The following is a 14487-nucleotide window of genomic DNA, read 5'->3' as shown; positions in this document are numbered from 1 at the left end:
GCTTGAATTTTTATGATCAATAAAATGATATTTTTTGTTGTGTTGCTAGGTTTTTCCCTTAATTCTAGAAAAGGATCTTCCCATGATATTTCTGGTGTTTATTGTTTCAGTTTTGGCAATTTCTTATTGTTGTTATCTTCATTGATTTATGGGCTCCAGATTTAACATGGTACCAGAGCTAATTTAGATATCAGCACTAAAAGAAGTCTTTTTTGTCCATTACCTCTATCAATTTGAGAGTGTTATGCTTTAGAGATCTGACATTTCTGATGTTTTGTGATTTAAGTACCGTTCTGCTGGAAGTTGTGTGTTTGTTTCCAATGGTTTGATGTTCTCCTTCATTCTATGTGTTGATTCTATTGCATTTTTTAATTCTTTTGTTGTTGTCAGTTTAAGGTGGAAGCTCATCGGTCTTCATATTGCATCATTGGTTCATTTACTTGTGATAATCCTCTTATGGATGATTTCTATTTTGAGTTATTGTGTGAAGGGACGTATTTCTATGTTATTCAATTTTGCAGTTCATTGTGAAGTAGTCAAAGCGTCGTGTTCAAAGTTGACATCTGATTGGACTTAGATAAGTTTTCTTCAAGAATGGGGAACTATACAGAATCCTTTGCTATTAATTTGCTCTTATTTTTGGCATTAAATCAATTTTGTTTATGTTTGTTTGAGGGCATCAAATTTCATGTCATCGGACTTTCTTCTTGTTTTCTCCCTGCCTTTATTTTATTCTCCAGCATCGGCTACGCTCGTCTCCATATATCTTCTTTTTTTCATGATGTTATGGTGACACATGTCAAGGGTCATTTGTATTTTGATAAATTCCTTTTAAGGCTCATGTATAACTGGCGTCGGTTCCTTTTAAGGCTCATGTATAACTGGCATCGGTTCCACAATATTAATGCCAGTACCAGTAACCTTTCACTTGCATGGGTCATAGTATGCTTTTCGAGCACATCTCGCCGCTTGTAGGGGTCCACTATTTCTTCGAATCCCTTCCTTTTTTACAGTTATGTTTGATGAATATCCGAGCATTTTTAATTCAGGTGTCGTTTATCTCAGGCCTTCTATTCTTGGGCATGCTCTCCATTTTTTTCATTTTTGTCTGTACTCAGGGGTCATGGTTCAGCCTGATCTGTGGCTTATTCCTAGAGGTTTTGACGTATGGGTAACTAACACCAGAGCATAAAGCTCGAGTTTTCAAGGAGGTCGTATGATAATTAATTTGTCATAATATAATAGTCGTACCTTATATTTGGCATTTTCTGTGCTCTACAAGTTTACATTCAAAGAGGTCAATATGTTTTCCTTAGTGTTCATCAATTTTTTTATGTGCCCCCCTCTTCTTTGCAAATTGTAAGTGTTGTGTATTACACAGGGTTTCTTTCCTCATGGCTCTTCAGTATGATTTCATACTGCAGTTTTTGTATTTGGAATTTTATTGGATTTGTGAGCTGATGTGAAGAAATTGTTAAGAGAACCTTGAAGGAGATTTGAAGATATGGAGACGAAGTCTGAAAAATCAAGAGATAAGTTTTCTCTATACCCTTAAATATTGATCTGTTACTGGTACTGGCATTAATATTTATCAAAATTTATCTTTGTTGGTTGTAGAGGATATGGCATTAATATTTGATGCAACAAGCTATGGATTATAGCTCCAGAGGGGGATGTTGAGCTTTAGAAGGAGATTTAAGCTTTAGAGAGAGGCATCATAATTAAGAGGGAGTGCTTATGGAATCCCCATCTTTCTCATATATGCTTGTGATGCTTGTGGTATTTATAAAATTTGAGACTTAAATGTAACTAAGTCTTCTTTTGTTATGTGTATTTATATTCTTGTGTGAATAAATGAGATTGTGAGATCAGCCACGATAACTCTTTCACTATGCAATAGTGAACATCATGTTGAGAGAGTCCATGATGTCATCACGTTGAGAGATTCCGTGATGGGAGTTGGATGTCATGTTGAGAGATTCCGTGATGGGAGTTGGATGAGAGTCTGTGATTAAAAGCTTAGCTGTGAGTCTTACAAATCCGTCATGTTGAGTGATTCCATGATTATTAACAATGAGTAAATTGATTCTATTAGTCTGATGTTGAGAGATTCCATGACAAAATTTGTGATGAAAGTTGGTTGTGCTTCTTGCAATGGTTTCATGTTGAGTGATTCCATGAATTTTATAGGATCTATGTGATAAGATTGTATCATTGACAATTTGGTTGTAGCCTTGTGTGAATGTTTGGCTAAAGATGTATCCCTGGCTAAGAGGGAGTGTTGAAGATTGTAGCTATGATAGAGATCTTTATCTCTAGAAATATGGATACTATTATAAGAAGAGTTGTATTTGAAAATAAAGAATTATATTAACGAGACCTTAAATTAGAATGTGAAGAGTCTCTTTGTATGTTATATACATTGCTTCAAGCGAAAGGCATTGTACACTGAACTTATGATCAATAAAGTGATCTTTTTTTGTGTGGCTGGGTTTTTCGTTTCATTCTAGAAGGGTTTTTCCAGAATATTTCTGGTATTTATTGTTTCAGTTTTGGCTCTTTCTTATTGTTGTTTATCTTCATTGATTTCTTGGCTTCAGACTTAACACTCCTTGTCTAAAAGTTTTCCGTGAGGGTGGCAGTCCTTTTAGATCTATCATGGTTAACTCTTTGTCATTGTAAATGTGACCATTTGCAAAGAGTTGGTTCCTTAGTTCTATTATCCTCATGAAATATGAAGCGATGGATTCTCTTTTATTCATCTTAATGTTGGAGAGTTTGTCTTTCAGTGTGACAATTCTGGTGGTATTGTTTATCTCAAACATTTCTTTAAGTGCTTTGAAAATTTCATGTCTTATGTCTAGTTCTATAATGACGGGAAGTAGATGATCCTTCCCCCTGTCCACTAGTAATTTCATAGCCTTAGTATTGTCTTTTTCCCATATATTCAGTTCGTCAGTCCCTTTGGGTGATAGGTCTGATTTTTCAATTAACTGTTTCAGATAATGCTCCTTCAGGATCAACATTATTCACAATTTCCAAGCTGCAAAATTTGAGTCACTTTTGAGTATGTCTTCTAGCCTCATAGTATTCACCATTTTGACAAAAAGTAGGATTTAAGAATATTTGAGTGCACTGGGATAAATAAATCTGATCAGGATCATCTCTTAGACCTGCTCTGACACCATGTTAAAGTTTATCAGATTTTGTGATAATTCAGATAGTAAGTTTAAGTTCTTTATTTGTTTTATAAATTCAAGTGTAGGCCAGAAGTTAAGCAATGCATCAATATCTTGTCCTATTAATATTGTTTCAGAACTACAAAATAGACTGTATACGCAATGATCGGCAGATTAAGTATTCAACAAATAAACAGAGGTAAGTATAATCAGTAGTCTCTGCAATTTATCACCGATGAGGACAGCCAATATTACTAAACAGTGTTTGAAGTCATTGTGCCTTATCTCGTGGAAGAAGACTATGCAAGTATGTGTTCATTGTTGACTGAATTGCAGAAGACTGTTGATAGCAGTGAATAGCTTTAAGACTATTATGTTTTATTTGTTCGTCAGTATTCAAAATAGGTGAGGACTTCCTTTATAAGGATTGACAGGAAGCCGCTACCCGATGGGGTGACTCCACCGTGGAGTCACATCTCATTGGGTCGTGACTTCCAAGTCACCCTCCCCTTTCAAATTTTCTAACACATTCTTTACAATGGAGCCGTCAACAAGTTGATTAGTTTGAGCAAATCATCAGCCTGTCAGTCGGTCAACATATATTTTGTTTATCAGTCGATCAAATAGAATCACGTTGTGCAATTTAATATAGTTTGTAAAATATCAAGAATTTTCTATATATATATAATAAATATTTAGCACACATATTTTATAATGTGATTTATTCAACTTCACTACAAAACTTTAACATGCCTTAGGTCAACTGACTTCATATCTTTGTGACTTCTCTAGAATCTTAGTTAGTTGTTAGGAGTTGGTTGTTGGTTTGAGCAGGTGTAGTTCTTGCACTTTTTCCTTAGTTGATCTAGGCTATGAGTTAGCTTAGGGTCTCTTGACCCTAGTAGTTTAAGTTGCTTTGTATTTTGGTTTGCTTTAGATTTAGTTGTCATCGGTTAGAGTTAGCGCAGGTTTCTTGTGTTCCAAACATTTAGGTGGCAGAGGGACCTTGTTTGTAACCAAGGTGGTTTGTGTTGATTTCACATTACTAGAGACTCGAGCTGGATTTGTCCCGTGCATTTCCTGAATATTTGTCACGAGGTTTCTTGAATTGGAAGTTGTTCTTAATAGACAGATCTTCGAAAAGGATTTGGGTTCAATTCATTCGTTGTGTCTAGAGTATAATGAGTCTTTTGGCTACTTTGGAGGGGGGCCAAGAGGAAGAAGCGCCAGGGCTGGCAACTTGAGGTAGTTCTAACATTTTACTCACACTTAATTGCTCTGAGTTCTTCTGGAGTTAGAAATTGTTGAAGGGGAAGCTAAATCATGTTTGGTGCAAACCTATAACCAGACGACTCCAACCATGGAAATCCTCTCCAAATGATTCCCACCACATTAATCCTCCTAACATGGAATTTCCTCCTTTCCATTTAGCCTTATTCTCCTCGTGCAAAATCAAATGGCCAAATGGAAGACGTGTGGAAGAAAGGAATTTTAATGCTAAGTGAAGGAAATTGGGATGAATTTTTTATCATGCTTGGTGGATTTCCACCCAAGAACAGACGTGCAGTTTGGGCTCCTTGGCTGCCTATATAATGGGCCGTTTGCAAATAATTTCAACATCCATCCAAAGCAATCATAGCTCTGCATAATGAGCAGCGAACTTCTCAATTTTTGCAGTGAATTCTAGGGGCAATTTTTCTCAAAACTGGGACATCAAACTTTAGCCCAGCATAAATCCAGCAAGCTATCCCTCATAAGGCAGCGATTTTTTTCAGACTTTGGCAGCAGTTCATATCTCCAAAAGAGGTAGTGAAATTCTCATAGATAGTCAACGAATCCTTCAGATTCAGAAGGCAACCTCCTCAATTAGACTGCAAATTGATCACAAAGAGCAGCAAATTTCCTCTAAATTGCCAACAAATTATCCCAGAAAAGGGCAAATTATGCATCAAAAACTTAAGTTTCTCTTCAGATTTTGGATGGATTAATGTTAAATTGGCATTGCAAGAAGATAGAAAGGCTTAATCTGGAATAAGAGAAATCCATTTTGTTCATTTTTAATGTGATTCTATTTTTGGACTTCTTTCATCAACTTAGTGAAACTTTCTTCTTTGTTTCGCAAGGAGAAAGATGGAGATTGTGTCAAGGCTGAGCTCAAGACTTCAAGTGGAGAAGCAAGTAGATGGTACAAGGAGATGGCTCAAGATCGAGAACTCAAGTGAGAAGGAAAGATTCATGTTCAAGCTATCAATCTGCAAATCTAGATTGAGATCAAGAGGAAATTCAGGAAAGCAAAGAAAATCCCACTACATGAGGAAATATTCAAGGACAATTAAGAAAGATCAAGTTCACGAGCTCAAGAAGATGCAAGTGATTCAAGTCAAGACAACGAGAAAATTTCATAGGATAGACATCTCAAATGTTGAGAGATACTTTATATCAATTGAGCAAGAAATGTTTGCAGTTTTTACAAACACCTTCTACAGGCCAATACTCCAAGCATGTTCTTAAATAGATCTAAGGATAAGGGTGATGACATGGTACTAAGTTGTCTACTCCAATAAGAAAATTCTAGATTCAAGCACAAGTAATCAAATTATGCCAAGTGTTCTTTTTTCTCATTGGTTGTAAAAATCATTGTAATTTTCTCATTGGCCCATGCTTTGGTGCCAGTACGTGATTAGTTGTAAATTTGGCAACCCTGATTAGGGCTTTTGGGGTTAAATGTCAGTCCTTGATCTCCAATCAATCTTGGCCCATCATTGTAATTGAGCAACTAGGTCAGATTTATGAGTAGAAAGAAGTTAAGAGAGCTAGAAGTAGAGTAGACTTGTTAAGGGGAGGACTTGATCAAATTGTTGCTATGACATTGTCAAAGTAAAGGATGACTGATTCTTGGTTTCTCATGGTAAATTACTTAATGTTTCTTTTAAGTGTTGCATGGTTTCCTCAGTGTTTCACTCGGAGGTTGTTGTGGATGTTTGCTTGCTTGACTTGAACAAATCTGAGTCACTAGCCTTTTGATGATTGTGAGAGTGCCTTGTGTGGTAAGCTGATGATTGAAAGCAGTTAACTTCAATTGATACTCCATCTTTGGTTTGCATCCATATGATGGGATTGGAGAGGGGGTTATTGAATTGAAAACCATTTGAGTGTTCCTTAGAAGCTTACAGTAGGTGGGTGGAGTCATTGATAAAGCTACATCTAGTAGAGTCCAAGTCATCCATGATTCCTACATTTATAGTTAGAAGTAGGAGTTAAGTTTTAATTCAAGTTAAAGTGGAAGTTGAAAAATCAAAACCTACATTTTCATTGCCCATTGTGAAGCTAAATCTTTAGGAGTGCAAGAACTTGATATCCATTTAATGAATAGTATAAGTCCCTTTGTGATCCCAGCAAATCACATTATTTCACTGAGTGAGTATCCCCAACTGAAGGAACCTTGAAGTCATTTCATTATCTTACTTTGCAAGCTTAGCATGAGAAGTGACCTTATATCAAGATAGGATTGGGTGTTTGGTGTTTCATCTTGAAATATCAAGTATTTGATTCTGCATGTTGTAGTGGAACAAAACTCACATCAACAGGAAGCACACCATCAAAGAGGATTTTTAAGTCCTAAAATAAGATGTTGATGTGATATTGGGAATTCCTTGGGAGGCTTACTTATGGAACTCCCAAATCTAGAAATTTGCTAACAACACAATGAACAAGAAGAAGTCATCTTGAGAGGGTCGCTTGATGGATTCCTAAAGTTAGTCTCCTCCAAAAGGATGGAAAGTATTTCTAGACATGGACAAGGAAAGTGAGATGCACAATGCATGATTCTCAACAAGATCTCTACCCAAGGCAAAACAAATCACATAGATATCATATCCATTTTGAATTAACATAAACAAGTGTCCGGTGATACTCTTCTAAGACTAACTCTAAAAATAGGACATACAATAGAATTAGAAGGGGCTAAACTTGTGATCAATGTTCCCTACCAACAACACTACAAGTTCAAAGAAAAGATTAAGGAGACCATCAAGGAGCTACTAGAAATGGGTCATTTCCAACCTAGTCCTAGTCCCTTCCTATCCTCAAAACTACTGGTCACAGAAAAAGATGGTTCCATGAGAATGTCTATAGGTTATAAGGCCTTAAACAAAAATAAATAAAAAACCATTACCCTATTCAAAGAACTGATGGCTTAATCGATAAGCACTATGGAGTAGGTACTTCTACAAAATTGATCTATGGTCCAGCTATCATCAAATAAGAATGAAGAAATAAGATATTCCAAAGACAGCCTTTAGTTATGTTTTTGCTCCGATATTTTGGCTTGGCAAATGCCCCTGCAATATTTCAATCATGCATGAACAAAGTATTCAAAAAACAACTAAGTGGGTCATCATCTATAGAAAGAAATGAAAAGAACATCTTAAACATATCGAGGAAACCCTACACATTTTGGACCCAGAAACTCTATAAGCCAAGAGCTCCAAATGTAAATTTACCCTAGAAGAGATCCTTTACCTTGATCACAAAATCAGCACACAAGGGATGAGTAGGGATAAAAAGTTTAAGGAATCGCCAAAACCAGATCTCTAACATAGCAAAGTGGTTTTGAGGGTTTAGGCAGCTACTATTGACAATTTGTCAAAGGTTTTTCTAAGTTAGCTGCCTCACTCGCAAACTTAACCAAGAAAGGGGCCTTTCTATCGACAGAGGTGACTTAACAGGCTTTCAAAAAATAAAAGAAGTAATGAGTCCATGCCCTATCTTAGCCATCTCTGATTTTATGTTCTATGACATCATGAACACACTCCAAGAAAATCTGCATCGGGCTCCAAATCAACAAAAGCTCTATGTTGATCAAAACCACTCCAATAGAACATTTGAAGTGGGAGACTCGGTTGCTTCTACAGCCATATAAACAACCGTCAATCACAGTCAACGAAGCGGAGAAACTAAAACCCCAAACCATAATGATCCCAAGGAAGATGAGTGAAGTAGCTTAAGCATTGAAGTTGCCCGGAAACAGCCAAATTCACCATGTCTTTCACTTGTCCCAACTGAAAAGAATGCTAGGACAACACATTGTCCCATGTGTAGAATTATACCCCCCCTTGATTATGAAGGTAAACTAATCTTAAAACCTGAAACTATTCTCAATATGAGGAAGAACTGATTAAGGAATAAGCCTATTCCAAAATTCTTGATGAAATGGAAAAGGTCTGCCTATGAAAGATGCTACTTGGGAAGGAGAATAAATCTTCAATCATCCAAATCTGAAATTGCTTGTGCCCCCACTTAAATAGACAGATGGCTGATTACGATCAGTGTTTATTAGTCTAAGGATTAGAGATCACCACTAAGGGAAAGGAATCATTATACAAAGAACAGAGATCCTTATTCATTAAGGAACCGTGATTGTCCAGATCTCCTAATTCATTAAGGAACAACCATTATCCTTATTCAGTGGTCATTATCCAAGGAAATTATTATAATAAATGTCAGGGTGAGAATAAAACAACTACTATTTAATTAACAATCAACTAAAGAAATAACAAATGGTCATGTCCCCTCACAAAGGGATGGCTATCTTAAAAGGATCCACACCTTCAAGGATCAGGGAGATACATAATGAAGGCTAAGGGGCAAAAAATGGCAACAAATCAAACAAGAAGCATTCCAATCAAGGAAATGAATATTTAATAGAATTAAGAACAAAAATTCTAGGGCAAATCTGGAAGAGGACATTACAATTCCATGTTGAGGTAACATTTGTGAATTCAGCATTCCATTTACTTGTTTAGCATCTGTCCTTGCAAGAACATGCACTCTTTTTCATTGGTGTAGATGTTGTGAAGGTGGGAACACCAACATGAGATTTGACTTAGGCAAGGTCCTATACATGCACTTTTTTTCAAATCCACAATGACAATTGGAAGTGTAAAGAAAACATCTACAGGTTGCCATAGACTTCAAACAAATGAACTGATTTGCCCAACACTCCTATCCCACTATTTTGAGCTGAATCTCTGGGAGATGGTGTTTCAAAGCCTCTGAACTGCATTCTTGATCACCTTCCTCAATTTTGGACACCTTCAGAACAGGGCACCTGACACTCGTGACAAGCACTTTTTGCTCAAATTTTAGTTCCAAGTTTCTCTCTCTATCTTTATCTCAGATCTAGCATACTATGTCTGTTATTCTTTCTATATCTAGTTATTTATTGTTAAAATTATCATTTTTACTATCAGAAGTTCAGAACACTAGATCTCATACACACAGTTCATAATCTCATCTCCATTGCAACAAAAGAACAAAATCCCCAAAGCTCAGCTCTCCTTTCCAGATTGTAGCTGAGTTTAATTATGTTTCCATGCTATGCAAGGGAATTTCAGATCTTAGTTTGCAGTAATAGCAGTGGGACTTCATTTCCTTACATATCAATAAGTAACAGCCTAGGAACTTCACCAATATCCCCACAAAAGAAATAAGTCCAAGCAAAAGTCTTGACTAATGGTCTGAAACTACAAATAAAGCAATAAACCTCTTTTTGTATGAAACATATCTCGTAAACAAGATTAGCCTCAACACAAGAACTTGATGTCTGAAAACTAACCAGGATTGACAAGCAAAGCTTACATTTAAAAAACGAGTAGTTACCCAATGAGAATAGTAATATGAGGCAACTACTCAATATCTATATTGTGCGGGACCAAATAAGTAAGATAGAAAAGGAGAAGGCCAGTTGTCTATCCTTAGGTAGAAGCTTAATTTTTTTGAGAGGATGAAATTCTTATGCAGAAACTTATATGTTTAGGGAGGACTAAATGATCCTTATAAATACCCATATGATTATAAAATTCTAAAAGGAGCAATTATACTAGCAACCCATTTATCATAACAATAAGAGAGCCACCATAACTCTTAACTGAGAGGTTTGTATTTCTGAAAAACTCGAGCAAGCAGTCTACCAGATAGCGCTGTCCTCTAAAATAACCGATATATGAATCTTTGATCAGAATCCTCATTGCATTGGCAAACAACATGAAATACTAAAAGTATGTTCAATCAAAACATAAATATTTATTGCTCCCGTCCAATTTTTCATTACACGTCTTGCTTCAAGTTCAACATGTAGAAAAAGGTGTCTGCAGATAAATGCTCTAGCATTTGAAGGAATGAATAAATATCTTGCATATGTACTGGAAATCTAATCAGAGAGATGAGTGATGATCAAAGCACTTGAAAAAATAGAGGAATTAAACAAGTACTGGGGCCTGCGAGAAATGTATCCAACAATTGCTCCTGGGTTGCCAGATCACTGCCAGTGATGTTCCAAGGTTGGTGAACAGAGACAATTATTAACCTGAAGTTTAAGGAGAGAAGTGCATTGCTTTTGATGATCTGAGGTTGGTAAACAAATTCTGGACCTCGGATAAGAAGTAACCATGGGCTGAGCTTTGAGAAAATGGTTATGGTTAAATTTTTAAAAAAGGCAAATAATGATTTCTTCCACTGCACATGAAGCATTGAAGGATCATGAACCATCTTCAAATAGAGGGGATGTACGCTAAAGCATATATTGTGACTCGTATTCCCAAGTTGAATAGTGTAATGTTTTTTTACTACGTACCCCAGGGACATGTCCCCACCCAAAAAGCCAAGGTTTCCGAAACAGGGACATCCCTGGGATGGGGGGGGATGGGTATGGGACATCCCCCCGCCGTCACCAAATTGGCAAAAATTGCAGGAGGCATTCCCAGTACTAGGGGACGTCTAGGACGGAAAAAGGGGATGGCAGTACGGAAAGGGGACGTCCAAACGCCCCCCAACCGCACCAGGGGGCCGGTCGTCCCCGATATTTGCAAAGCAAAAACAAAAAACAAAAAAAACAAAAAAACTTGAACATGATGATGAAACTTTATGGCAGCCCTCTAGCTTTTGGGCATATTTAGATTTTCGGATTTGTATGATATTGTTCACTGCTAAACTTATATTTAAATATTTTTGTTCACATATTGATATGCATATTGACAATTGAGTACTGAAACTGGTTATTATTTCCTAGATGGCATTCAAATGGTGTATGTTAAGGTTTTCTAATGTTTAAATGACATGCTTTGTGCATAGTTTCATAATAATGACATGTATATTTGCAAATTTCAGTGTATATTTTGAGATTTCCCTATATATATATATCTGTCCCCATTTGCCCTCCCCGGAAACAAAACCTGCGTCCCCCTCCCAGACACTTGGGGGAACATAGGTTTTTTAACTACCCCTTAATATGTGCTACTGGTGAACAAACATCCTCCTACAAAATCTAAGAGCCCAGGAAACAAAAACAAAATGTTTCTGAACATTTTAAGAATTTCCAACAACACACTATGCCATAGATACAAGCTTACCATGGACCACGATTGTGAAAATGAATATGGACTAGAAAAGGCATAAATTTGAAACTTTAGATTTACTAGCTCACAATGTTCAAAGGCCAACTTTCACAAAAACCTACACTTTTACTAAATGTCAGACAGAACACTACATCCACTAACAGGTTCCTAGATAGGACACCAGATGGTGACTAAATTACCTTTAGGAGATCAAAAACTTTTTCAGCAACATATTTCTGTTGGATAGTTGCCCCTTTTTGCTGCACTTTATCCGGATGTACACACAGAGTAGCTTTCCTATAAACTTTCTTGACAGAAGCACCAGTGATAACATCTGTCAGTGACACCGGCTGCCAACCAGCCTCAGGCCAAAGTACCTGCCCATATCAAACGAAAAAAGAAAATTAAAATTGTCAATGAAAAATCAAATTTTTATCAATGTAACATGCAGCATTATAAAAAGATATCAAGCTTCCTTGATTCTTATGCTAATAAACAAAAATGGATTAGAATTAATAACAAATATGATACAACCTAACTGCAGGAAAGATGGCAAGGACACTTCATAAGAGCACAGCAAATAGAGATAAAATCTTATGACTACTTCGCCCCTAATAAGATAAACATTTTATGAAAAATCAAGTTACTTGTTCAAGCATCAGTATATCTTTAATAAAAAGGAAGACTTTCCATACCAAATACACATTAAAGTATGCATGACATAATATGCAGAAAAATAAAAATAGAATATATATCTAATATGGGAGTTCAAATGCCTGATGCATGTACAAGTCAAGTGACACATATTATAGGTCATGTCACTACAGGGTGAGAGTGGCCTTAAGGAATAATAATTAGCTATATTCAACCATGTTGAAAAGCCTTCATACTCAATGCTTAGATTGAATACAGCGTCAAAATGATTTTACTAGGTTTCCACAATAGTGATGCAGTGAATCTGGATTCATCCATTTCAAATTTATATGAATAAGAATTTTGAATTACGTCTCATTGAAATTGTATGTCGATTTTGTTAACTAATGTAATACATGTCCTATTTCGAAAATTATTTGAATATTAATCTGAAGATTTTGAATTCTTTCTATTGAAAGATAAATAACATCAGTCAAGTTCTGTTGTTGAACAAAATCAAAAAATTCTCCTTGTTACAACTATTTAATTTAGATATAACCAATAAATTCCAATCTAGTCTACAACTTTGTAGAATGCTATCTAAGAAAATTCCCTCAAGTTTACTGCAGTTAAATTTAGTTACTAACTTACTCACTTATCAACACTAACTATCATTGATTTTTGATTGTCAATCAGATATAACTATGCCGGCCAAGACAATGACCATTGATTTTTTTCAACAAATTTTCCACCAATCGAATGAGATTGTAAAAAAAAAAAAGTTTTGTAGAGTATCAGATGAGCTATGTCAATCACAGTATGTTATTTTAAATGGAAGATGCAGTCTATCTATCCCTCCTAACAAGTTCCTTCTTAACATTTATCCAAATATATTATCCATTATATATTTAAAAATTTAACTACTATGTCAGAGTTATTGATCTGGTTCAGTTCTGAAGATAGAGTTCAGGTATGCTAGTATGCCAAAAGAAAAAATTAGGTAAGGTAAGGTGCGTCTGTACAAAAGCTTATAAAAATCCTGAATATAAACATTTTAGCTTTAGCTTTAAAATACGATGTAAGTTCAATTTCTTTTTAAATGTTCGTAACAGGAAACTATGATGAAGCATGTTCTAATTTGCAGCCTCCAAACGCATTTTACACAAGACATCATCTAACATGTATCAATTATATTATTCCCAGCCCTTAAATTGAACATTGACTTTCAAATGTGCTTACGGTCAGAGCTCAATTTTGATTTTAAATTTTTTATATACAGGAGCTAATTACTAATATGTGGCAAGCAATTGTAAGAATTAAAGATACATACCCTACTGACCCACTGACCAATAGGAAGATAGCAAGTGGTGGGTGTTGTTAAATGACAGGCAGAGGGGCCAATTGAGAGATCATTTTTCATTGACCACGTTGTGGTTTTCAAATTCATCATGCTGCAGAATAAATATGGGATCTTGCCATTACAGGACCCAGTTTCATTTGAAGAATCTCTAATTCTATTGCAGCAATTAAACATCAGAATTTTCTACTCTTCAATACACATTATTAAGATGAACAAAATACCATAGATGAGTAGGAAATGGGCAAGCACAGAAACTGTGATGGGTTTTGTTTTGATTACTGCAAATTATGCAAAGGGAAGTTGTTTGAAGCACTAGGAGTAGCATTAGATATTTAAAGAGGCTAGCAGAAGAGCTGCTAGACTCATAAACAGTATATTTACAAGACTGTGTTTGGACTTTCTAGGGTTTTGCAAATGTTTAAAGAAATGCTTTAAATTTGAAAAATAAAATTGATGTGCAAGGATACTGGGTTTTTAGATTGGCTATTCTACTTCTCACTCGGTCTTCTCTCACTTTCTATATTATAATTTGGCAAGTATACTGGATTTTCTTCCTGATTCTTTCACAGTTGAGCCTTTGAATATTAGTGGTCCGCCCATTTTTGATAAAAATAAAATAAAAAATTGATGTGCAAGGAATAACCAAATAGAATGTAGACTTTGATTAGCCCAAACCATGAAAAAGTTTTCTGAAGTATAAATTGGAGATTAATGATTATGCTTGAAAATTGTAGATGAAGGAGTCAAGAAAATAAGCCATTGCATTAACACTAGAGAAATGCAATGAAGAGTGCATAAATCTGATGCAAAGTCCAGGTTTGTAGATTATATTTATCTTCTCAAAATAAAAGCAACCATAGTCTTCTTTCTCTTCCTATAAAACAATGTGTGAAATAGCCAATTCCCATCTTCATAACTGTTG

The 14487-nt window shown here is 35.7% G+C and overlaps 1 protein-coding gene across 1 annotated transcript in view; it reads right to left on the bottom strand.

The window, feature by feature from the left end:
- The window catches only part of LOC149540658 (auxilin-related protein 1-like), a 55564-nt gene that overhangs the window by 15586 nt on the left and 25491 nt on the right, over positions 1-14487 (bottom strand). The window contains exon 7 of the mRNA XM_089801750.1: positions 11773-11949. Coding sequence (XP_089657876.1) covers positions 11773-11949 — 177 coding nt within the window. The remainder of the gene's footprint in view (positions 1-11772; positions 11950-14487) is intronic.

Source organism: Cupressus sempervirens, chromosome 9 (assembly GCF_028749045.1).
Source record: "Cupressus sempervirens isolate cs-2001-9-10 chromosome 9, ASM2874904v1, whole genome shotgun sequence".
NCBI lineage: Eukaryota > Viridiplantae > Streptophyta > Pinopsida > Cupressales > Cupressaceae > Cupressus > Cupressus sempervirens.
The sequence above is the reverse complement of the archived record's forward strand: the minus strand, read 5'-3'. Positions and strand labels throughout refer to the sequence as shown.